The 26,099-nt window shown below is 43.8% G+C and overlaps 2 protein-coding genes across 5 annotated transcripts in view; one reads left to right on the forward strand and one right to left on the reverse strand.

The window, feature by feature from the left end:
- Window positions 1–7,464, reverse strand: part of HDLBP (high density lipoprotein binding protein) — a 70,938-nt gene extending 63,474 nt beyond the window's left edge. The window contains exon 1 of the mRNA XM_047846537.1: window positions 7,337–7,464. The gene's annotated coding sequence lies outside the window, so the exon portion shown is untranslated. The remainder of the gene's footprint in view (window positions 1–7,336) is intronic.
- SEPTIN2 (septin 2) overlaps window positions 7,134–26,099 on the forward strand; it is a 34,712-nt gene continuing 15,746 nt past the window's right edge. Inside the window, exons 1-4 of one of the 4 annotated variants that reach the window (XM_047846541.1) lie at window positions 7,715–7,739; window positions 9,028–9,116; window positions 15,743–15,772; window positions 17,249–17,369. In XM_047846541.1, coding sequence (XP_047702497.1) covers window positions 15,764–15,772; window positions 17,249–17,369 — 130 coding nt within the window. In that variant the 5' untranslated portion in view covers window positions 7,715–7,739; window positions 9,028–9,116; window positions 15,743–15,763. Of the gene's footprint in view, window positions 7,377–7,638; window positions 7,740–8,313; window positions 8,394–9,027; window positions 9,117–15,742; window positions 15,773–17,248; window positions 17,370–26,099 lie in introns of those variants that run through there. The other 3 variants (XM_047846540.1, XM_047846538.1, XM_047846539.1) reach the window with 3 other exon arrangements.

The following is a 26,099-nucleotide window of genomic DNA, read 5'->3' on the forward strand; positions in this document are numbered from 1 at the left end:
TGGAGCCTGCTTCAAGTTCTGTGCCCCCCTCTCTCTCTGCTCCTTCCTCAGCTTGTGCTCTCTCTCTCTTGAAAATACATGGGGCGCCTGGGTGGCGCAGTTGGTTAAGCGTCCGACTTCAGCCAGGTCACGATCTCGCGGTCCGGGAGTTCGAGCCCCGCGTCGGGCTCTGGGCTGATGGCTCAGAGCCTGGAGCCTGTTTCCGATTCTGTGTCTCCCTCTCTCTCTGCCCCTCCCCTGTTCATGCTCTGTCTCTCTCTGTCCCAAAAATAAATAAACGTTGAAAAAAAAAATTAAAAAAAAAAAAAAAAAAAAGAAAATACAAACATTTTTAAAATTTTTTGAAAAATAAACTTAACAAAAAAAAAGAAAAAAAAGACTGGGCTCCAAACTGAAGTCCAGGCCTCCTGACTCCTAGTCCGGTGAGGACCACCTCCCTCACTTTACAAATGTCTCAACACCGTCCAGTCTGGCAGAAAGAACAAAGGCCTCACAACCTATACTAACGGACAAGCACTGCTGTTACGTCTCACAAGGTCCACCTTCAGCAATGTCTAAAAATATCAATTCATACAAATAAAAGGAAAACCTGAAAGAGTTTTCAGAAAACACTTATTTGTAAAAAAAAATTCATACAGATTGCCGAACGGTACCTGCTAACTAAATACTGGCTCCCTACTCTCCTTGCTCCAGATGAGGCCTGCTATTCCCATAGCAGGTGGGGTCTCAGGGTGCAGCTCAGCCTCCTGAGAAGCTCCTACACCCATGACAGACCCTGGGATAGGGTGGGCAGGGGCCAGAAGGCCACATTAATACTGGTTTTATTACCACTATAGCGAGCCTGCTGCAGTGCTGGTCTACCAAGGAAAAGGACTTTCATCATAAAAAGACTGTAGAACATGGGGGCACCTGGGTGGCTCTGTCAGTTAAGCAATCGACTCTTGACATTGGCTCAAGTCATGATCTCGTGGTCACGGACTGGGCCCCATGTCAGGCCCTGTGCTGAGCGTGGAACCCACTTGGGATTCTCACACTCTCTCTGCCCCCCCCCCCCCTTGCTCGTGCTTTCTTTCTCACTCTCAAATGAAATAAACATTAAAAAAAATTGTAAAACACAACTACAATAAGACAACATAAAAACTGGCAATTTCTCCTGATTCTTGTCTAAGAAATATCTCCAAAATTGTTTTATCTAAGGGTTTTTCTTGGATATGTAATACATGATTTAAATAAAAATATGATCATAGTATACGCATTGTTTTACCACTTGGTACACTTAATTCCATTTAAAATGCATCATGGCTGTCTTTCCAAATTTTACGTGCAAATTTCCCATTTATTAATAACTGCACGTTGAATGAAAACAGAAATTCTCTACTGATACTGCATGCTTTGTGTATGTATCTGATTACAAACACTGCTGGAAAACATATTCTCTGCTCACTAGAGCCAGCAACTCTACACACAGGAAAAATTCACACAAATTCAATGATAAGACTAGAGGGGGGTACATGGATAGTCATTATAGAGGCAAAATTACCCTCCCAATGAGCTAAAGTATTTATACCCCACAACACCTGAGTACACATGCCCCCCTCACACTTGATAACTAAAATGGTCATGTTTACTTCTTCCAACTTCTAGGTGAAATATGCATTCAATGTCAATTCTCTGACATGAGCAAAACTGAAATCTTTCTTTGCTTCCCGGCCATTTCAATTTCTTGACTGTGAAGACTGACCTTTTTCACCTCTTCTTTTCTGCTAGGGCATTTCAGCACACATGTAAGACAAAGGAAAACCCACATGTAGGCTACAAAGGAGTAGTAAAGAACAGAAGAATTACAAATGTAAGTGAAATTCATGTTGTAAGCTAAAAGTAACATTGCTGATGGACACCCAGGAAGAAAAATGATCAGAAAATACTATTTAAAAAGGGCTTTTTTTTTTTTTTTTTTTTTTTTTTTTGCCTTTCACACCCTGGTTAAAGGCTGCGATTTTCCCCTGGAAAGGGAACTAGAATCTTTGGAATGGGGCTACCCGTTACAATGGCAGGTGAGGCACCATTCTGAAGACACAGAAGTTAAGTTCATCTGTAGTTACTGCAAAGATTGTAGTCTTCTCCCAAACTTGGCTCCCTGGACACAGGCGAGAGGCAGGAAGGTATTTTTGTGGAAAATCTGGAGAGACAGAAGGAAGCTCAAAGAGTGCTGCAAGGAAATGGCCCAGCCAGTGCCTCTGCAGTGAATGCCACAGCTGGCAAACCCCACCTACTGCCACATGAGCACAGGGAAAATATCACCAGATACCACGGAAAGGCTTTGATACGAAAACCAAAACCTCAAACAAAAAGCAGCCTGAAGTAAACTGTGACTTCGGCAAAAGAAAACCTTAACTCAGAAATGTCCTCAGAGAGATAAGGGGAGGTACAACAGCTATGAAACAAAACAAGGGTGTCAGAAGACACAGCGAGTAAGAGAACGTTCCTAGAGAAATAAAGTGAGAACTCAACAGCACGTTCAGAATAAAGCTGAGAATATATTCCAGAAAGAAGGTGGACAACCTGAGCAAAACCAGAGTGTCAGTCCAGAAGGTACGATAGTCTAATTCTACAGAGAGAAAGTGAATGGGAACAAATCAAAGCAATAAATCAAGAAAAATGCCCAGAGTTAAAGAACAGGAGTTTCCAAATAAAGGAACCTAAAGTAAGGCAAGACATTAGATGAAAACTGACTCCAAGGGACATTGCTGCACTGGGTGTTTTGAACTTCAGAGAGAAAATCCACTAAGCTTCAGAGAAGAAATAGCCACACATGAAGACCGAGGAATCAGAATGGCTGAAGCCTTCAGTAATAACCCTGGAAGTTAGAAGATGGAGCAAAATGGTGTCCAACTCTCACTCAGATACATGGGTAGAAATAAAGCACTTTTCAAACACACGTGTTCTCAAAACATTCTCTCTCATGCGTCTGTTCCCAGACAACTTCTTGAGGAAGTGCTTCATCAAAATGAGAGAGTAGTAAGTCAAGAGAGATGGAGACATGGGTTCCAGGAAACCAAGGACCCAACGCAAGTGGGTGGTGAGATCTTCAGGAAGATCCCAGCAGATGGGAGCCTGGGGGAGATTTATTCAAAAGGAGATTAATGATATATTGAATTTCACCAGATAAAAAAAGACTCCATTCTTTCTCTTTTTTTTAAATTTTTTAACATTTATTTATTTTTGAGACAGAGCTTGAGCGGGGGAGGGGCAGAGAGAGAGAGAGAGGGAGACACAGAATGCAAAGCAAAGCGGGCTCCAGGCTCTGAGCTGTCAGCACAGAGCCCGAGGTGGGGCTTGAACTTGTGAACCATGAGATGATGACCTGAGCTAAAGTTGGCCACTTAACTAACTGAGCCACCCAGGAGCCCCCAAAAAGACTCCACTTCTTGAAAGAAATTTAGACAACTGTTGAATTTGGGGTTAAATTTTAATAACATACAGAAAACTAAACACACAAAAAACAAGACTCACAAGAACTTCAGGGAAAACAAAACCTGATCCAGGAAAGGAAAAGCAATCCCATCACACCAGTTGCCTAGCTGTGAATGGCACTATGGAGTAAAAACTCAAACACTTAATACTGGACTAACCAAACTAACGGTGCATGTGCTTTAGGCAGCCGTGTATTTACACAGAGAAGGCAGAGCAGTGAAAGAAAGCTAGAAACTTCGTATCCATTGAGTCAAGTAAGGAGACAAGGTGTGCAACAGGAGAGAAGAGAGCAATAATTGAGCAGGCGAACACGTGCTGTTTAGAGTCAGAGGCAAAGACCAAAGAAACCCACCAAGAGATGGACGTGTATGCTCTGCAGGAGAGGAGACACGACTGGGGAAGGAGATTCATAGTGTCTTCGTACAAGCCTTTCTACGTTTATTTCTCCGTTTTTTTTCCCTTAACACTTATTTACTTTGGGGAGAGCAGGTGAGGGGCAGAGATGGGGGACAGAGGATCCAAAGGAGGCTCTGTGCTGACAGGCTGACAGCAGCGAGCCCAATGTGGGGCTTGAACTCACCAACTGCGGGATGATGACCTGGGCTGAAGTCAGACACTCAACCAACTGAGCCACCCAGGGGCCCTATTTCTCCTTCTTGAAACTACTTGAAGGTATAACCTTGATTGAAATAAAATTCATTTTTAACTTTAAAATTCATGAATGCCAATAAAAAGTATCAAGGCGGAGTACACACAATGTATTGTTACCAAATTAATGGCAAGCATCAAAATGACTAACACAACATGATGCCCAGACATGTCTGGAACAACACGTCTGGCTCATCTCTGGCAGTATTCGAGGAACTTTAGTATGCCTGGCAGAACAGCCTACTAGGGCCATTGCTTCTAAAATGTCTCTGATTTTAGCACTATAAAACAACAACAAAAACACACAAAAAACAAACTTACTTTAGCCCAAACTAACTTGTGTCATCAATTTTTAAAATGTCATACCGATGAAAAGAGTTTGGTTTTTTTGGTTTTCAAATGTGAAATGTTGTGGTGTTTTCATAACTTAAGGGAAAAAGCATTTTGACTCACTGATGCTTTCTGGCTGTTTTTCCACTTGGCCAAAAACTTTTCCAATATGCATGCCGGACTTCTTGCTACCGTAATGTGGCAACTGAGAACTCAGCTGTGTGCTGTGTTTCTTCCAGGAGCTTGGTTATTTTTTAATAGGAAAGGGATGAGTCTAGCCCTGTGAGATGGACGTATGCTGAATGGGCCTTATCAAATGTAAGTACCACTTGGTACTTCAAAAAATGTGTTCTCTGCTCAAACCCTTTCGGTAAATAAACAAGTTTCAGATGGGAAGCATTAATGGAGAACCTATCTCATCCACTTGTCACTAAAGCTCATATAAATCATCCAGGTGGACAATGTAATCACTTGAAATCCTGTCCAAGTTACAGTGCCCTAGATTGGGCTGACTGAAGGGCATAAAGTCCTTTACAACAGGCCCTCGGGCAAGCCCTCTACCACTTGAGATGTTATTAGCAGCATGCCAAATTCTCAACCTCTTGCCCATTTGTGCCACCAGCTATGGCTGTCACGCATCCCCTTGGCATAAGCTAGTCTTCCTATTTAGAACACCTCATCTTGGAAAAACTCTCATCCCCTAAACCCAGCTCAAGAACGACATTCTTTGCAAAAAGTTTCCAACAGTAACTACCGCCTCCTCCTTCGCATCTCTGTATCTTATATGTATTTCTACTACTGCACTTAAAACTCTGTAACCTAGTTACTTTACAAGTGAATCCCCCATACTAGACCATAAGCTGCTTAAGGAAAAGAAAAAAAAAGTCTATATCCTCTTTATCTTTATGACCCTAGAACGCTTAAAAGTATCTGGCACACAATTCCCAATAAACGCTTTTGAATTGAAGTGCTGAAGAAGTGAAGTCATGAGGCCGAACCAGTAGCCCTAAACAAGAAAAACAAAGGAAAAGAAACACATAAAACTCGATGACCCAAGTTCTCCCATCAGGCTGCCGAGAGGCGGAGCTTGGCCAATGAGAAAGGGCCCTGTGCAGAGATCCAGCTGGGGTTGGCCCCAGAGGTGCCCAGGAACGTGGGCTGATGGCACCTTAGGAGCGCTCTCCTTAAACTCACTGTACATTTCTCCAAGTGAGGCTAACCTGATTAGAGAAAATCAGGTAAGCCCATCAACAGTGCTTGGCACACAGAATTTCTAATGGAAGTTAGCGTAGGAAAGGAAGTTTAATCCTCGCTGTAAATTATTTATCTGGCTTTTGAATGTTGTCCCTCAAGACTTGAAGGGGTGTGCTCCATTTTTCCCTAGCGTAAAAGTCTCATGATAGGCTGATGGTTGATGTTTCAGACCCAGAGAACTGGGAGTTCAAGCGATGGAAGGCTTTTTTAACCAAATATCTTTTCAACTATTTTAAAACACCGCTTCCAAGTACCTTGATATTAAACGTACTTAACAAGGTTAGCTTGGGGGTGCTTATTTGTATCAAAATCGTTAAACTTGAAGACGAGGTTTCATTCAATGTTTCAATACCCCAGGTTTGGCTCCATCCATGAACGCTACAGTTATTCTGTAGGACAGCACTACCAGCTGCTTCAGACAAAAATCCTACTTGTGACGTGCCCTGTCGTAACAGGACCTCAAAGGGGCACCTGGGTGGCTCAGGCGGTTAAGCGTCCAACTTCGGCCCAACTCATGATCTCACGGTTCGTGAGTTCAAGCCCCGCGTCAGGCTCTGAGTGCTAACAGCTCGGAACCTGGAGCCTGCTTCAGATTCTGTGTCTCCCTCTCTCACTCTGGCCCTCCCCAGCTCATGCTCGCACTCCGTCTCTGTCAAAAATAAGTAAACTTAAAAAAAAAAAAGTCAACAGGGCCGTGAAACCAAAGTCAAAACTGAAGGACAAGTCACCCTGTTCCTGGAGATTCCACTCACCTACATCCCCGCAGAAGTTTCATCTGATCATAAATATTGTTTTGTAAACAATACACGGGGAGGTTTTCTCTTTGGATGCACACGGCGTGCAAACCCTCCTACAAAGTCTGACTCTCTCATTTTCCGAGTCGATGGTAGAGAACACTTAGCAAGTGCCTAACATGCCCTGTCGGTATCCCCCAGCGTCCCCAACACTGTGCCGTAGCCCATCAGAGTGTCAGCAACTGAGCTTGCGTTCGGTCGGGGTCTTGAAGATAGGCGCCCTGTGCGAAGGCACTTGGGTCCGACAGCTGTGGGCCTGCAGGCCGCCGACGGGGAGAAAGGACACCCGGGCCGACGCGGCCCGGGCCGGGCGGGTCGCCCTCCCGTCCCCGAGCCGCGTGGCCGCAGTGGGCTTGGGGACGCGCCCCAGGTCTCACCTCGCGACCAGACAAGTAGACCGCGAGGGGCCGTGCCCGCCCCTCCCTCCCCCCGGGCGCAGGCCCCAGCACGGGCGCACGAAGGCCACGTCCCCGGGGACGGGCGCCCAACTCGATGGTCCGCGCACAGGCCCGCCGGCCCACGTGACCCGCAGCAGCCAATGGAGGCGAGGCCCCGGCACCACCGAGACGACGGCGGCCCGGGGCTAGACCAGCCCCACTCGGCCGCTCTCAGTATCCTCCGCTGTCCCGCTCTGCTGCTCCCAGCTCGGTGCTGCCGCCATCTTCCCGGAGGAGAGGGCCAGAGGCGAAGGCTCCCGCCCCGTGGTCGCTCCGCAGTCTTACTATGACCTGCCCTATCCCCGTCCGCCTCTCTTCTCCTCAGCAGCCACTTAGCTCCTTGTAAAGAGATGCCCTTCACCCCACTCTAGGTACTCACAAGGCAAAGACTCACATTACCTCTTCCACTTTATCAGCGTAAGGAAACCAAGCTCATAAGGTAGGAACTGTGGCGAAACAGGGACAAGCCGCCATCTTGGTAAAGGAGAAGAGGCTACGCTTGACCTCCCCCCCCACCCCCAGCCTCTATATGGCCAACCGCCGTGGGAGGGGCACGGCGCCTGCGCAGAGGCGGAAAACGCGGATGGGCCTGCGCCTGCGCACTCGGAAGCCGGCGAGTGGGGGTGGGGAGGGAGGCCAGGTCGCGCCAGGGCGAGGACAGCGTTGACAAGGGAGCAGGGAGCGGGTCGGCGTGATGACGCCATCCGCGCACGGGGCGGGGAAGGGCGGGGCGCGGGCGGACGTCGGGCACTGGGCGGGTCCGCGGCGCGGTCGGTTACTGCTGTTCTTTGGCTTCTCCGCGGTGAGTGTCTTGCCGTGGGTTCCGCGGTCGCAGGGGCGTGAGCTGTGGGCCGATGCAGAAGCGGTGGGGGTCCGCTCGGGGCGGCGGTCGACCGGCTCCGGGGGCGCTCGGGCGGGCGGCTTTTTGGGTGTGGGGGAGGGGCGGCAGGATCGGTGTGCCTGACCCTCCTCGACGCTCCCGGACTTTCCGCGAGCCCTCCCCGCCCCTTCCTCACCTTCCCCGGTTCTCCTACTCCTCGGGATCCCGGGCCCTCCCCCACCCCGCCCACCCGGGGTCCCCGGCCCTCCCCCACCCTGCCCGCCCCGGGGTCCCCGGCCCTCCCTGGCCCTCCTCGGGCCCTCGCGGCGGGAGGTGTCCGGAAGAACCCGAGCGACCCCTTGCGCATCCTGTGCCGAGTACGTGGACCACGCTGATAATGGGCCTGGGGCGCTGGCGGTCGTGGTTGGGGAGGGAAAGTCCGGGCTGCCGCCTGCGGGGCGGGTTTTGTCGTGCGGCTCTCCCGTTGTCCACCCCGCCGTCCTCTAGCCGAGAGTAAGCCTCAACAAGTCCTCGTTGTCTTGTTAAGTTTCCAGGCTCTTCCTGGCCGCCGATTAGAGCTGGGGCGAGGAGGAGGAGGTCCCGGCCCTGTGCACAGCCAAATCCGGAAGGATGGAGGTGGGGAGGGGCCGCCATTCCCATGAAAGCCTGAGATGCGGCGACCTGTGGCTGCCGTTGCTCTCAGTAAAAGCTCAGCTGGGATGGCCGCAGGACTCACAAGACCTGGCCGCCTTTCTACCTTTCTGGACTCATTTTTATCAGCACCAGCCCCACCTTCTCTGTCCTCCCCCTTCCACAGACGCCTGACCCAGCGCCTTGAACTTTCCGTTCAAACTGTTGGGTCTTTGTCACCTTTGTTCTTGGCCCAAACCCTTCTTTTTGCTTGAAACCCGGTTACCTCCCCACCTTCTGCTCTGTTGTTAGAGATTCGGCCCAGAGTCGATTTCCTCTGGCTGGGTTAGGTTTGCGGCCGTCAGCCTTTACTCTCTGTGGTAGCTTTCTACCGGATTGTTGGTCTTTTGAGGGGCAGGAGATGTGTGAGTCTTGTCACCCTTACCCGTTGTCTAGCACGATGACCAGCACATAGGAAGTTCTCAAGTGTTTCTTGAACGACTCAAATCGTAATATCTCAAAAGAAGTCTAATGTTCTAAAATAGTCTTGCCATCTTAGTGATACGTGATAGCGTAGGGGTCACGAAAGCTGTTTCCCAGGGCTTGTAATTTGAGGTCCCATTGTTTTCGGTTTTGGTAGCTCCCACTCGGACTTTCTTTGTACCAGCCAGTACCCTGACTCACAATGTGCGCTGCTCCGTCACGTCCTGGCAACATACGGCTGTGAAGGTGATCCTGATGTTTTTTCCTGTTTTCCACTTTGATCTCTCGCCCGACACAGAAGCCCAGTGTAAAGAACAAGGGCTTCTCCATCAGATCGTATTTGCATTCTGACTGCTTTTGAGCTAGCGGGGTGACCCAGGGAAATGGCGAGGGAAGGAAGGACCACCCTCTGTTGTCATTCCTAAGTGTGATTCGGGTCTTTTTAAATTTCAAAAGCAGAAAATGCTTTAAAAATTTTTTTTAATGTTTTCCCCCACAGAGATGGGAACGTCATAACTCATTTGGCAGTGCAATTGGGTTGAAGCCATTTTATATTCTGTGTTTGTACCACTTTATGCTAACGGTCATATATGCCACTATAGAAAATACGTTTGACTGTGGAATGTGCTGCCCTAGAGGCCGTTGAGGATGTTGTGTTGTATACTATACAAGTACCTTCCTCCAATCCAAAGAATCTGAATGCCGAACATTCCAAGAGTTCTGGATACGAGATTATGGATATTTGGAGTCCTATACTGCAGGGTCATTTTGTGGATTGGGGTAATGTATGCAAATATAAGAATAACATGTCTGTGGTTGGCAGTTATGGACAGTCCACTAGTACAAATACCACTAGCAAAAAAAAAAAAATGTACGTTTATTGCCAAGAATCCATTTTTATCCGTCTGTTTTTCATCTTTTGTTTTGGAAAAGTTGATTTGTTCTATGTGAATTGGGATGGGAGTATTGTTCTGTGGAAGCCATGTTCAACAACAACAAAAAAAAATGTTTATTAAACAATTGCTAGCCTCTAGAATGAGCACAACCTGAAAGAATAAAATTTTCATTTGACCACATTGAGTTTAGGAGAGCCAATGGCCTGCACTCAGTGTTTAAATTAATCACAGTGGTTGGCATCCCGTGTTCTGGTTCTTCAAAAGTTCAACATTCCTCCGGGCGCCTGGGTGGCGCAGTTGGTTAAGCGTCCGACTTCAGCCAGATCACGATCTCGCGGTCCATGGGTTCGAGCCCCGCATCAGGCTCTGGGCTAATGGCTCAGAGCCTGGAGCCTGTTTCTGATTCTGTGTCTCCCTCTCTCTCTGCCCCTCCCCTGTTCATGCTCTGTCTCTCTCTGTCCCAAAAATAAATAAACGTTGAAAAAAAATTAAAAAAAAAAAAAAGTTCAACATTCCTCTTTCAACTTTCATTTTACATTAGTTAGTTCTAACCTGTATTGTTAGAAGATCACAGTGGATTCAAATTATATTTCAGGGAAAAAAAAAACAATATGGAAGAAATAGGATATGACAAGAAAAACTTGATAAAGAATTCACAGCCTGTTCCAATAATGGTTTTCTCCGTTTCCCAAACTCGTGCATCCATGTAGCTCTTACATACCAGGAAACCGATAGGAGCAGTGAAAGTCCCCCTTTTCTCCTATGGGACATCCTCAGTCCTGCTCCACCGGGTAGCAAGGTAAGGTAAACACAGGTGGGCTCGAGGTACAGCATCTTCAGGGTGCTTGCTGAATGAAGTTGTTGAGAACCCAGGCTTCAGTGAGGTGAAGCGGGTCTGTGGGAGATCAGGGGAGACCTCCGTGATAGTCGTTTGTGCTACTGGGTTGGTTTGAAGTAAGATACATGTGATAGCCTATAAGGCAAGTGCTCACTCTTTTCCACCCTCGGGCACTTATTCTTTTATGTGAACTGAAGCTCATTTTATCCAGTCCTTTAGCGAAAAAGCCACATTAGAATTCCACTTGGGGTTGGACCACATTTATATACTAATTTGGGAGAAATAGAAATGATTTGATTCACATAGGGTCTGTTTTCTTTTTTCTAAGTTTGTTCTTACGTGTTTGGTTGCTTTTTGTTTTAATTCTGTTGTAAATGGCATTTCTCCCCTGTTTCCATTTCTTTATCTTCATAACTAGAATGGAGAGAGATTATTTATTTTATATTTGCCTTATATCTAGCTACCTTACTAAATTGTTATTTTAGAATTTTTGGACCATCTATGTTTTCTGTGTAGTCTTAGCAGTGAAAAAGGTTTTCTCATTTTGTTGTTTCACTGAATTCTCACTAAACTTGTCAAAGTGTAGTAGTATTCAGTAACCGTGGTGAGATTGCAATATGAAGATCTTAACTTGGATCTTAAAGGAACAACCAGAAACTGAGACAATCAGAAATAGGAGTGCTGATTGGATATTATATTCAAAATTTGTTCGTTTTCCTTAATAATATTTGTCATTTTAAAAAGTCCTTATTGTTAGAAATAAGGGATTCATAATCAAGGATGATGACAGTGGCAGAGGGGATATTTGAAACATTGAATTGATCATTGCTGAAGCTGGATGATGGGTGGTACATGGGGATTTTGTTCCGTTGTGTAAGTTTGGAATTTCTAGTAAGTATTTTAAAACAATTATGGTGGTAATGAACATCCCTGCCTAATTAGTGATTGTAATTTAAATAGATTTAGTATTCTGTTGTTGAGAGAATAATATTTGACATTAATGTTTGGAAACACCCTGGATTATATTTAAGCAGTTTCCCTTAGAGTTTTTATTAGAGTTTGTTGCTGAATTTTATCATATGACTTTTCAGCATCTATTCATATGTGATTATCTCCTTTAGTTTGTTGTAACAGCTTTATGTAGGTAGATGCTTTGGGTATATTTCTGGAACCTAATTGCTAGCAAATATTTCATTGAGAATGTTTGCATTTATATTCATGAGTGAGATTGACATACCACTGTCTAGCCAGCTTGCTTTCTTAGGTATCTCTCTGGGTTTGTGGTTGAAGTTGTAGTGTCCTCATAAAATAAATTGGGAGTGCTGTCCCTGTTTCTGTAGTGGCTTAAGTGACATGGGTGTCGGATAGAACTCAGCTCTAATTCTGTCTGGTTTTGGTCCCACCCCCGCCTCCTTTTTTTTCTTTTAATGTTTATTTATTTTAAGAGAGGAGAGAGCGTGTAAGCAGGGGAGATGCAAAGAGAGAATCTCAATCTGACTCCATTGCTGGCACAGAGCCAGAGGCAGGCTCCATCCCACAAACTAGGAGACCATGACCTGAGCTGAGATCAAGAGTCAGATGCTTAACCACCACCCAGGCTCCCTAGCATAGTAAAATTTCTGAGGAAAAAAAGAGACCCAGTCGCTTAACGGACTGAGCTGCCCAGGGGACGCGCTCCCCCTACCCCCCCCCCCCCCCGGTTTTCATTGGTATGTTTTATTCAGCTATTCAATACTATTAGTCAGATTTTCCAGTTCTTGGTTGCGTTTTGGTAATTTATAGTGTCTAGGAAATCATCCATTTCTTTCGGGTTTTCAGATTTGTGACCATCTTTTTTTAAAATTATTATTATTATTTATTTATTTATTTATTTTTGGGAAACAGAGAGAGAGTGGGAGAGGGGCACACAGAGGGAGACACAGAATCTGAAGCAGGCTCCAGGCTCTGAGCTGTCAGCACAGAACCTGACGCGGGACCCGAACCCACGAAGTGCTGGATCATGACCTGAAGTTGGACACTCAACCAACTGAGCCACCCAGGCGCCCCAGATTTGTGACCATCTTGATACATGTCTCCTGAGTCTGTGATTATAGCTGTTTTTCCATATTTGCTTTTCTTTTTTCCTTAATTTTGACTTGTGGGGAATTTATTTCAAAGAACTAGCTTTTGGATCTGTTTATCTTCTATTGAGTTATTTCATTCGTTTCTTCATATTGTGAGAATTGAATTTATTTTCAGTGTTCTTTAATGAAAATATCTGAAACCCAAATTCTCACTTGAACCGGTAGAGCTTTTACTGTGTCCCATAGATCTTGCTTTTGTCTTCCCATTGCTTTCTGGATAGCTTGTGGTTTTGCTTTTGTTACCCTCATTGATCCAAGGGTTATCCAGGATTGTCCCAAATAATTGGGAGTTGTATTTTATCTTTTTTCCCCTAGTTTTAGCAGGTCAGAAGTTGAGAACATAAATTGTAAAAATATTTTTTAAAGTTTAAATTTTCTCTATAGTAACATGATAATTTTTAAATTTTTTCTTTCACTGCTTTTCTTCTATTACCTCAAGATTCTCCATATCAATTCTAATTTATTGGCTGTATTACTCAATCCTCTGCCCTTGCTCATACTATGTTTACTGAATCTGTACCATTCTGAGGGGCGCTATTAAAGTCTCCCACTTGTCTTTTATTTTTACCAAGTCACCTGGTATTTTTCTTAGGCTTTCCTTGTGTGTTTATCTGTTGTAATGATTTGCACGTGCAAGTTTAGGAATGTTGTATTTTCTCCATCCTTTTATGATCATGATTACATTTTAATCTTAAATCTCACCCGGGGTTAATACCAGTAATGTCTGTCCTGCTCTCTGTGTTTGGCTAGGCTGGTATGTTTCAGCCTGTCCCTTTGTTTTCAGCATTTTTGCTACTTTAAGAATGTTCTTCCACTTAATGATTGATTTTATTACTTTTTCTTTTTCCACAATTTTGCTAGCTTGATCAAGTTGCTATTCCATATTTTTCTCTTAATTTGGAAGTTCCACTATAATTTGTCTTTAATGGTTACTTTTTCTTTTATAGTCACTTAATTTCTATATTTGAAAAAAAGACTAAAGCTCCTTCTTCTGCTGGGACCATCTGTATTCCATCTGACCCCTCACTTCCCCTTTGGAATGTTTTACTTCTGTGTTCTCACTCTTGCCCTCAACTCTTAAGTAGTTTCATACTAATTCTATATTATTAATACAATTTTCCTAGGATGTCCCTTTCCATTCAGGACACCTTAATTCATTCCAGATAGTTTGTTAATGTATGGACCCTGCTCTTTGTTCTTCTCAGGAAAATATTCTATTGTTATTCTTTTTCTCCCTCTATTCCTTTTTTACTGACAAGAACTCTTATTGATTGCCAACGGGGCACGTGGGTGGCTCAGTCAGTTAAGCATCCCACTTCGGCTCAGGTCATGATGTCACGGTTCATGGGTTCAGGCCCCACATCAGGCTCTGCAATGACATAGGGGAGCCTGCTTGGGATTCTCTCCCTCTTTCTCTCTGTCCCTCCCCTGCTCACGCTTTCTGTCTCTCTCAAGATACATAAATAAGCTTAAAAAAAAAAAAAGGTTAAAATAAAAACAAGGTGGATTGCCTAGATTGTTTCTCCAAGACTATCTTTTAAATCATGATTTCCTTCTCTGTGTTTTTGCCCTTGCATTAAGTTTTCTAATATTTGATCTTCCAAGGTGAATCGCAGCTGTGACCGTTTGTTCAGTTGACTTACCAAAGTCTGAGTTTGAAAATCATGTTTTAAGTAGTATACTTGCATCTTTATCGTAGCGTTACTGTTTTTTTGGTTCACGTTATTGCCTTCCTCTTCCTGCAGCTTGCCTGTGGAGCTCTTCTCGGAGACAGGGAGTTGGGGTCACTTATCATCTTACTCCTGGGGTCCTCACACTCAGGGACTCTGTTCTCCAAGCTTTTCCAGGATGCACTATATTCGTTTCCTTGCCAGAAGGTTCTTCAGAATTCACTTCCTGCTTTTGTTCTTCCTAACTTTCCTACTTTCCTTTAAGTTTACTTTAACTCCACCACCTAGGCTTGGAGCTATCCACTCCTCCTCAATCACTGCCCTTCCCTTTTAGCCCAGGCCTTACCTCATACTCCCTTCTGAGCCATAGAAGCAACAAGCGGTTTACAGACTGCGTGTGAGTTCCCAACTCTCCTCTGCCTCCGTTCTTGTTCCAGTGGGACACATGAGGGTAAGGCTTCCCATGGGCCACTAAGAACAAGAACGAAGACTGTAAACTTACCTTCTGTGAAATAATACAAATCCTACTGCGGTTGGCCTTTGTTAACCAAACTGTGCATGGGGGTGCAGGAGCCTCACGTCTTCAGAGGTGGTTGGGAACATTTCCATTCAGAAGGGAAACAGTGTGCAGTTTTCAGGAATGTTAAGGTTTGGGGGATGGGGAAGCAAGAACACGAAGGGCATAAGTTTCTAAGCTCCAGAGGGAATCAAATCTGACCTCATTCATATCTTTTGACCTTGCTACCAAAGACTGTTAGCCGACAGACTCCATGTTCCCCAAAATTTCAAGTCTTCTAAAATTCGTATTAAATTCCAACTATCTCTAAAACTATTGTCATGTTCTTCAAACACTCCAATGCCTTCAGCCCTTTTTCCTTTAATTATAAATGTTGCTCTGAGTGCCCCATTGTCTAAAACTAGTTGTCAAGAGCTCAGAGAACCTCCCAGCAGCAGACATCGCTCTATAAGTATGCTTTCCTTGTTGAAAGGTTTCGAAGAGGGAAAGGAAATTATAGAATTCCAGAGGTCATGAGATTTTGTCTTTTTCTCTTGTTGTGTCCCTGGTGCTTAGCATATAATCAGTACTAGAAAAACGTTTAGACTTTGTTGGAAATAAGGAACGTCTATATGTGTACATACGTGTATGTGGTTGACTTAATTGACCTAATTTTTATATCAAAGTTTTAATGAGATGATAATTTTCTCATTTCTGTAATTTGATGCAATTAACAAGTAAAACAGGAACTGTTGATGCTTTAGGTGTTAAGTCTGTGTACATGTCAATTCATACTAAAATGTGTGTGTGTACATGCATATATGTATATGTGGGTTTTTTTCTTAACAGATTGAGAAAACTTCACTGAAGATGTCTAAGGTAAGAGATCACACTTTTTAATTTTTTTTTCATTTTATGTGGTTTTTTCTTTATTTTTTTGGGGGGGGGGGGAAGAGCGCATACACACTAGCTGGGGAGGGTTAGAGAGAGAGCTGTCAGCACACAGCCCCTCGCAGGGCTCAAACTCACAAGCCATGAGATCATGACCTGAACCAAAGTCAGATGCTTAACCAACCGAGCCACCCAGGCACCCCCATGTGACTCATTTTTAATATGACTGATATATTTGATTTGTTGAGCCAGTGTGTAATTTAATTGACATTCTAAAAACTTTGAACTTTATTTTTTTAGATTTCCAATTTGTTTCTCAGTACATCAGTAACAATCCATTTAGCCTCCTTTACATCATTTTCAGCACACCAATCAAATAATAATTTAAAATTCTAATCATATTTCATCATGAAACTTACAGCATTCTTAGACTTGATAAATTGGCTTATATCAGCTCTTGCAGATTAGCCCAGAGCCCTGAAGTAAATTAGTTTTGAAAGACATGCTGAGAAAAGCAGAACTTGTGGTTAAAATTGCAAGATTATTACTTTCCTTTGCCTTTTATTTTTGAATGTTTCAGTGTTTATTACTGATGCATAATTACCTTACTAATTTGTACTTTTTATGCAAGTATGAGTCGGGAACACTGATGAGCAAAAAACCAAATAAAAATTAACCATAATTTCATCACCTAGAAATAACCACTAGTAACATTTTATGAATATTTTTACATCTGCGCACGTGTGCATATGAATATACGTTTCCAAAATCCTAAAGGAAAAATACTATCTTATGTCTTGGCTGTCAAAATTAATAAAGCAGTTGGTGTATCCTTTTTTGATTTCCTCACATTTTTAGTATGCTATGCCTAGATTCTATAGCTTTGATATACTTTATGGCATCTCCGGTTTATTCCACCTGTCCAGGAATATTGATGCCTTGTTGTCCTCAGCTGTGATTCATTTTTCATTCCTAGTCTTCTCTTTGATCTTTGAAGCCCGATGCTCACATCCCACCCCTAAATGGCCTGCCTCACCCTTGATGGCACTGTTGCATAGAGCTGGGAATAAACAGGAGACACGGCTTGTTCCTGAACACTGTTCACAAATGCATCACACCTGATACCTAGAAGGATTGGCTTTTAGAAACTATTCTTCTGCTAAGTTTGTTCTGTGAAACCACTTTCAGTTGTGGCATTACTTTGTAAGTTTGACTGATTTTCCTGCATGTAATAATAGTAGATCGGTTTATCTTTTTAAAAGTGTTAAGTGAATACAATCAGTTTTCTGATACAGGTGATTTTTTTACAAAAATGTGGATTTGTTTGTGTATTTTTTTTAATTTGTGGGAACTAATAATACCTATGTTTGTCACAGGTTTGATTATATCTTAAAAGCAACTAATAAGGTGTTTTTTTGTTTTTTTTGTTTTGTTTTGTTTTGTTTTTGTAAAATCTTATTTTAGCAACAACCAACTCAGTTTATAAATCCAGAAACTCCTGGCTACGTTGGATTTGCAAACCTTCCCAATCAAGTTCACCGAAAATCAGTGAAAAAAGGTTTTGAGTTCACACTAATGGTGGTCGGTAAGAAATTAACCTTTATACCTTTGAGCTTATTAAATATGCAGGTGTTTCCTCTTCTCAACTTTAGGGTATAATTGTGTGACCTATAAAGTCAAAGGGAATATTCCTTTGTTGTCAGAATCAAATAACTGGGGAATTTGAAAAAGATTCTTTAGGAAATTTTTCTGAAGAGTAAAATCTTAATATTTCTGTCGTTTCCTTATTTGTATGTGGTGGAAGTATTCACTCATTATGCCAGTGAGCCTCCAGAATGGCCCCAGTGATCCTTGCCTCCTGGAATTTGTGATACTTTCTAGCCCCTTCCTACATTGAGTAGGACTTAACCCGTGTAGCCAGTAGAACATGGCAGCAATGAAGGTGTGTGACTTTAAGACTGGGTCATAAAAGACATTGCAGCTTGCCCCCTATCTTTTTTTGAGTCACTCTGGGGGATGCCATCCACCATGTTGGAAGGACCCTTCAGCAGCCTTATAGAGAAGTCTCACAAGGCAAGGAGCTGAGGGCCACCAGTCGCTGTGTGTAAGCTGTCCGAGACCTTCCCTAACAAAGTTATAAACAAGCTTTGAAGGATCAAGCTGGGTGAAAAATTAGCTGCTTGTCAGGACAAAACCCATCATTCATTAAAGATGGAAATCAAAATCCAGTGTACAGTGTAATATTTACACTTGCCATCATCCAGTAAAAAGTTGTAAATGCAAAGAAGCAAAACAGTGTGGCACGTAACCAAGAGAAAAATCAGGTAATAGAAACAGATCCAGCAATGATAGAGATGATAGAATTAGCGAACAAGACCTTTTACTATTTTAACTGTGCTCCTGCTACCTAAAGGAGAACATCAATATAAGAAGGAAATAGAAGATAACCAAAAGAACTTACATGGAACTTTCAGAGATTAAATTTTTTTCTGACAGAGCTAACAGCAAAGTATATACTGCCGAAGAGAAAGGGCAATAGAAAGCATCCAGACACCAAGTAGAATAAATAAGAAAAGCACACCAGGGCACACAATAAACAGTTGGTGAAAGCACTGATAAGAAGGAAAATCTTATAAGCAGGTGGGGGGCGGGGAACAAGCACATTACATGCAGAAGGTCAAAGGTGGAAAGGACCACTGACTTATCAGATATGAGCCGTATGCAGTGATAGTTTAAAGTACTGAAAGAATAAAACCATCAGCTTAGAATTCTGAATTAATCAAAAATTACCTCGAAAAATGGAGATTTAGAGAAAGATGAAATATAAACATTTTTAAGTAAAAGCTGAGAATTTGTCACTGTCAGATCTACACCAAAAGAAAGATTAAACTGGGTTCTTCAGGTTGACGGAAAAGGTAGAGCACTGGAAATGGCAAGTGTGTTGGTAAATGTAAAACACTTTTCTTGGTTTTTCATTTCTGTCGAACATAGTTTTAAAGCCAAGTTAACAGTGTTTAACATGGAGTAAGATGAATGAGGGCAGCACAGGACGGGAGGGTGCTGAGCTGATGTTACATAAGGGAGGGCTGCTGCGTTAGTGGTGTGTGTTATCAACTCCAGAGCGGCCACTAGGAAAGTCAAACAAGGGTTTGACTCAAAGCCAATAGTTTTGATAAAATAGAATACAGAACCCTGTTCAATCCAGAAAGCAGCAAAGAAACAAGAGATGAGACAAATGGAAAGAGGGCAACACCCTAGCAGAAGGGGCATAGCCGTGACTGGGACAAGAAGTCAGAGGGAGAGAGTATGAGCCTGAAGGACCAGAATGGAAAATCATCATGCAAAGCCCAACCATAAGAAACCCAAAGCAGCTGTATTGATACGAGACAGAGTAGACTTTGTGTCTACTACCTGGATATTCCCAGAGATAAAGAAGTATGTATCCTAATGATGCAGGGATGAGTTCAAAACAACATCATTTTAAACGTATGTGCACCTAGGGGCGCCTGGGTGGCTCAGTCGGTTGAGCGGCTGACTTCGGCTCGGGTCATGATCTCATGGTCCGTGGGTTCGAGCCCCGTGTCAGGCTCTGTGCTGACAGCTCAAAGCCTGGAGCCTGCTTTGGATTCTGTGTCTCCCTCTCTCTCTGCCCCTCCCCCACTCATGCTCTGTCTCTCTTACTCTCAAAAATGAATAAATGTTAAAAAACAAATTTAAAAAAATAAATGTATGTGCACCTAATGATGGAGCTTCATAATGCACGATGCAGAATCTGCAAGAGAGAGAAATCTGAAGGTTGATCCAACTGATGTCGAGAGCACTGTGCTGAGAAACCCCACGGTATACATTCTTTTCAAGTGCACATGGAGGATTCACCATAGATACTCTTGTGAGAATATTTTAGTAGGCCAACATTACCCTGTAGTCAATGATGAGAAAGTATAGACAATTCATGAGCGTAGACACAGACATCTCAATAAAATTTTAGCAAGTCCAGCAATACATAAAAATGCTTAATACATTAAGTTCTACTATAATGCAGTATACACGTGTTCCTTAAAAATCACCATGCTGTGGGGCACCTGGGTGGCTCAGCCAGTTGAGCGTCCAGCTTTGGCTCAGGTCACGATCTCACAGTTCATGGGTTCGAGCCCCGCCTCAGGCTCTGTGCTGACAGCTCAGAGCCTGGAGCCTGCTTAGGTCTCTGTGTCTCCCTCTCTGTCTGCTCCTCTCCCCACTCATGCTCTGTCTCTCTCCTTCAAAAATAAATAAAAACATTTAAAAAAATATCACCATGCTCTGCAGTAATACACTTGAAGCCATAGGGTTCTGGAGAAAATACAGGCACAAAAGTTCCCTCAGGGACCTATTAGGAAGAAGTGAGGAACATAATAAAAATGGTTTTTACGTGTTAAATGGTTTTACACTTGTTAACTGGTTAAAATAATCATACTATACTGAATACGGGCACTATAGCTTGACCAGTCTCTGAAGTTTGTCAAAGTGGGTGTCGGGAAATGGTGGATGGGAAGCTGTGTCAGGAGAGGTGAGTGGGGATGGTCCACGATAACTGTTGAACAGAGGTCACTGGTGCTGAGGGGTGCACATTATTGAAAATGTTCTTTCATGGCTTGATTCTACTGGATACAGTTTTTGACGTTCACCTAGTTTGTCACCGGTGAAATCACACGAGCAGATACAATGCTTGTATTATGTTGAAGTTGTTTCCTAGTATATCAATTGTGTTGGAACAAATTCTCACCTTCAAGGCATCTGTTAATGGCAAAGCTGTCTATACATCCTAATGAATGGGGTTTACCTCAGGAGCACATGGGTTTTGGGGGGAGGGGCTTTTGTGTTTTTATTTGTTTATTTGTCGAGAGAGCATGGGGGAGCAGGGGAAGAAGCAGAGGGAAAGAGTGAGAGAATCTCCACGACCTTGAGATCACTACCTGAGGCAAAATCAAGAGGCCAAAATCAAGTGACTCTTAACCAACTGAGCCACCCAGGCGCCACCCCTTGGGAGTGCATGATTTAACATTAGAAAATTAATCTGTGTGGTTCTAAAGGGGAAATTTATGCTGTCGTCTAAAACATGCAGTCGCAACAATTCAAACCCATTAAAGATTTTAAAACTTTGTAAACTAAAAAAACAAGGAAATTTTCTAAAACCTTCTTAATTGCAAGTGAAATGATTTGTGTATGTTAAAAATTATAAGGAATCCCAAAACTACTATGTTTAATAAGTAAATTTTATCAAGTTGCAGGTTCTTTTTTTGATGTTTTATTTATTTTTGAGAGAGATAGAGTACAGAATCCAAAGCAGGCTCTAGGCTCTGAGCTGTCAGCACAGAGCCCGACACAGGACTCAAACTCGTGAACCACGAGATCATGGCCTGAGCTGAATTTGGACGCTTAACTGACTGAGCCACCCAGGTGCCTCCACCAACAAATAATTTTAAAATGAACTTGAAAAGACTGTCAAAAACAATGGTAACAAAAAACTTTTATTTAATGTATGTTTGTTTATTTTTGAGACGGAGGGAGACAGAGCATGAGCGGGGGAGGGGCAGAGAGAGAGGGAGACACAGAATCTGAAACAGGCTCCAGGCTCTGAGCTGTCAGCACAGAGCCCGACACAGGGCTCAAACCCACGAACCGTGAGATCATGACCTGAGCCGAAGTCGGACACTTAACCAACTGAGCCACCCAGGCACCCCAACAAGAAACATTTTAAAAGACAGTACCATCCATAGTAATATAAGAAATGCACCATGCTTAGGCTAACTTAGCGGAATGGGTGCAGGACCTTCACTGACACCATGGCAGCACTGCTGAGAGAAAGACAAGCTGTGAGACCTGCCAGTGCTCTGGGTGTGACCGTGCACACCGTGCCCGTGACTCTGCCCCTAGAGTGACCCATCGAGTCAGCACATTGCCAGAGTCACACCAGGCTTTTTAAAATAGAAATGAACAATCTGGTTCTAAAGTGTGAATGTAAGTGCAGAGGGCCTAGAACAGACAGAACCATTTAGAGGGCCTGTACTATCTGATTTCAAGCCTTCCCAATAGGAACCATGACAGCGTGGTGAGGGTGGAACTCCAGATCAACTGAAAATACCAGCCCGAAGACCCGTGTACACATGATCAACTGATTCATGACAAGGGTGCCAAGGTGACACAGAGGGGGAGAGGTTAGCCATTTACAAACAGCGTTGTACCAAGTGCATGGTCGTGTGGTGGGCAGTGAACGTGAACCTTCCTTCACACCGTACAACACACTTAACTCCAAGTGGGTTGTTGGCTTAACTGTAAAGCTGTAAGAAGTCTAGAAGAAAATGAGCAAGAAAATTTTCATGACTTGGAGTAAGCAGATTGCTTAGGACGTGAATAACACTAATCACAAAATAAATGAAAAGTTGCACTTTGTTAAAAATTCTCTTCAGAAAACAACAAGAGAAGGTCATAAACTTGAGAAAGCGTTCACAGCACCACGTGCAACGTAGGACTCCTATCCGGAACATAAACCCGAACAGCTCAGAAAGAAGATAGGCTACCCAGTTACAGAAAGGGCCACGAGATTGGGACAGACATTTCATAGGAGATCCTGAATGGCCAGGACCCATGGGATCCCACCACACGCTCACTGGAATGGCTGAAATTTGCAAAAAGTCCGGTAGTCCAAGTGTTGGCGAGGATGTGGAGACGCACCTCTCCTAGTGGCTAGTGACAGTGTAAAGTGAGAACAACCACTTTGGAAACAGTTCGGTGCTTTCTTAGCTGTTACTCCCTGTGTAACTAGACCGTCCGCTCTTAGGCAGATACACAGGAGAAATGATAGCATGACCACAGAGCCTGCGCCTGGATGTTCACAGCTGCTCTCCCTGCAGTGGCCCAAACCGGATGTAACACAGGTGTAGCCAGCAAGAGGGTGATCAACATGTCATGATGTGTCCACGTGAGAAAAGGAAACGGACTGCTGATGGATGACGTGACGTGGATGAACCTCCAGAGCTAATTGTGCTGAGCCAAAATAGCCAGATAAAAGAAGGCATGTTGTATGATCCCATGTTTGTGAAGTTCTAGAATAATCAAAACCAGTCTGTAGAGACAGAAAGCAGATTGGTGTATGCATATAATGACACGAGAGGGGTAGAGCTGACTCTGACTTAGGCAAAGGAGCTCTCACGGTATGGAGATCCTTTCTATCTTGAGTTTATTTATCTGAGTGTGTACTTGGTCAGACTAATCCGTCAGTACAGTTCAAATGAGTGCACTTAACTGTTGAACTGAGGTGTATGTGAGTTACACCTCAGTAAAGTGGGTTTCAAATAAAGCAAGTAGTAAGGGAATTAAAGGTGAGACGGGTAGTGAATAACACCTAGAAACGTAACCACGAGAACCCTCAACTTTTAAATTGTACCTGTTAGAAGCACGAGAAAAATGATACACAGGTATCCCCTGCTTTCTGAAAGTTCCTGGCACGCCGCTTTTATGAAAGGCCTGTAGTAGTGCCTGTTTTCAGTAATAAAAGACCAGCAAGAGCTCAGCAGGTTTTGCAGCAAGCCATTGCAGAGGCAGCACGCCCACCGAGCCTCCTCCCTCCTCCCGAAGCGTTTCGGTGTCCAGCTGCCAGAGCTGTCTGAGAGCATCTGGACTTTATCTCGACTGATTTTGTGCACCTGTTATGATGTGTTCTAAGGTATCAGAAAGGCTGAGAGGTGAATTTTTTTTTTTTTTTTTTTTTTTTTTAAGCTAGGAGTGTCAAAAAATGTTTCCATCTAAGTGAGTGGTATAATGCTTTTTTGCTTTCTACCATTTGGGCTTAGGAACAGTCTACTTTCGGGTAGAGGGAGAACCTGTATCAGGAAAAGGCCAGTGCACCCACCTTGTAAGTCAGACGCTATTGAAAAAGGTGTTTTCAGAATTGCAGATAACATCTAAGGGAATAAGAAATTTCATAAAATCATATATGCAAGTGAAAAACTACAAATGTTTGGGCAGCAATCTGGAAGAAACTTAAAAATCACAAATAAGTTCTTTAAAGACGTCACAGATCAAAGCCCAGTAGCAGGTTGCTCGTGAGGGAACGTGGTGCCTGTGCTGCTGAAGTCTGGCCAAATGGTGATAGTTGGTGATAGTTCATATCCAGTTTCCAGCCTCCCCACGAGTATTGGGGGTGGTGGGTCTGTTCACAAGAAAAGCAAAATTAAAAATAGAAAGCCTATTGTCAAATACATATATTGCCTGGTAGAAAGTCCGAAGAATGGATAGTGTGACCAAATTCACAAGAGGGTTACAGAATGAACACTTCCGAAGACTTCGGAACTAAGCTAAGAGAACGAATCCTTGTAGGTTCACGCGTCCTGAAAATGCACACTTGTGTCCTGGTGGACTCGTTCATGAGGGCACATGCACCTGGGACCTTGGCCACTCTGAGCCGGGCCTGCTTGCGCATCCTCACCCCGTGAAATGGCTTGGCTCTGGGCAAAAAAGGGATCACTTAGAGTGCTGCCCTTCGGGGCCCTCCCAGGTGGCCCTGGCTGCAGGGTGTTTGAGAAAGCAAGCGCTTTCTTGTGTTGGTTAAAATTGAAAAGTAAATGTGAGGAGGACACCCTCCACCCAGGTTAGGAGCTTTTTGTTTCCTAGCATTCCTGGCTTGGCCTAAGTTTTGTGGGGGGATGGGAGGGTTTGCCTAGGTTTTAATTGGAAGCTTCTGGGATCTCTGGGACCCTGAGCCTGATGGGATTTCAGGATGCTGTAAACCCAAGCTCCCTTTCCTCCTGTGCATATTCTTCATGTGGCGGCGCCCCCTTGTGCCTGGTGCTGTGTATCTCGATTGGTGAGAACGTAAGCCGTTTTGTAAACCCGGAGTACCTCCCATCCCAGTCAGCTTCTGCTGTCGTCACTGGTGCAGGACAACTACATAGGGTTGCTCAGCCCCGTGCATTTTATGCTGTGAGATACGCACTCCAGGGCCTCTTGAGCTCTTGTGTCTCCCATGTATAGGTGCCTGAGAAACGCCTCTGGGACAGAGATAACTGGTGAACGAGAAATCACAAAGCTAGCCACTCCCAGAGATTCGGCCCAACAGCAGTATCATGTTCTGAGTTTATGAGTTAATTACTTGTAGGTGCTGCCTGAAAGCCATTCCAAGGGAAGATGCTTCCACCCTTAAAGTGAAGATTTGTAATTCAGAATCAGACATTGGAATGTTGCGCTTTTTTTTTTTTTCTTTTAAAGAAGGTGTCTCTACTCAGACACCTCTGCTGAGATGTCTTCTGAGCCCCATTCCCTTTCAGCTTCATTACCCACAGCTGTCACCACTTCATTGGTGGCAAAGTAACCTTGCTCGTTTGTCGTCTCCCCCACTGGACTGCCAGTCTGCACGGGAGCAGGAATTTAGCTGTCCAGCACGTGGAGCTGTGCCAGGCACACAAAAAGACTGAGCACTCGCTTACTGGCAAGATCTCTTCGTTTTGTGATAAAGACGTAAACTGCTGGGCAGTTTGTTAAAAGGATAATTTGGTGGCATATTTTTATGCTCTTTTATTTGGACATGTTCAGTGTGTAATTCTGGTTTTGTCCTCTTGGTGGTCCTTTCCACATATGAAAATCGCCATCCAATTAAAGCGCAGTCCTGATTTTATATGTCTACTCATTTCAAATTTACTCTTGTACTTCATTTTACCGGAAATAATTTTCAAAACAGATGTGTGCTCCTTTCACGTGCTGCGCAGGACTTAGCAGAGGGAGGTTCAGACCAAGATGCCCAGGAGATAGTCAGGCACCGAGTTCAGAAGCACTTCTCCACACGGAATGTAGCCTTAGCTGATAACAGCTACAGTGAAATGATGGCGTCTGTGCATGCTTCCTTAAGATGTAATATTTCATTTTGTGTGTGGGGGGGGGAACGCCTGGGTAGCTTAGTAGATTAAGCTCTGACTCGATTTCAGTTCAGGTCATGATCTCACGGATGATCAGATCGAGCCCCGTGTTGGGCTCTGTGCGAATAGCACAGAGCCTGTTTGGGATTCTCTCTCCGTCTGTCTATGAATGACCCTTCCCTGCTCGCACTCTCTTTCTCTCAAAAAAATAATAAACATTTCTAAAAGATATTTCATTTGTGGTGTTTTGCATCCTTGAAGTTAAGTTGCAGATGCTCAGAATACAAACGTTACTTAACTCAAGAGTGTTCAGAATTCAGGTATTACGGTAGTTGAAGAGCATTGTTAACTCATTATATATTTGAATGAGTATGTGTTTCTCTTAATTGGTCATGTCACACTCAACAGTGTTGCATGGGCAGGCTGTC

This window comes from Prionailurus viverrinus, unplaced genomic scaffold (genome assembly GCF_022837055.1).
Source record: "Prionailurus viverrinus isolate Anna unplaced genomic scaffold, UM_Priviv_1.0 scaffold_39, whole genome shotgun sequence".
NCBI lineage: Eukaryota > Metazoa > Chordata > Mammalia > Carnivora > Felidae > Prionailurus > Prionailurus viverrinus.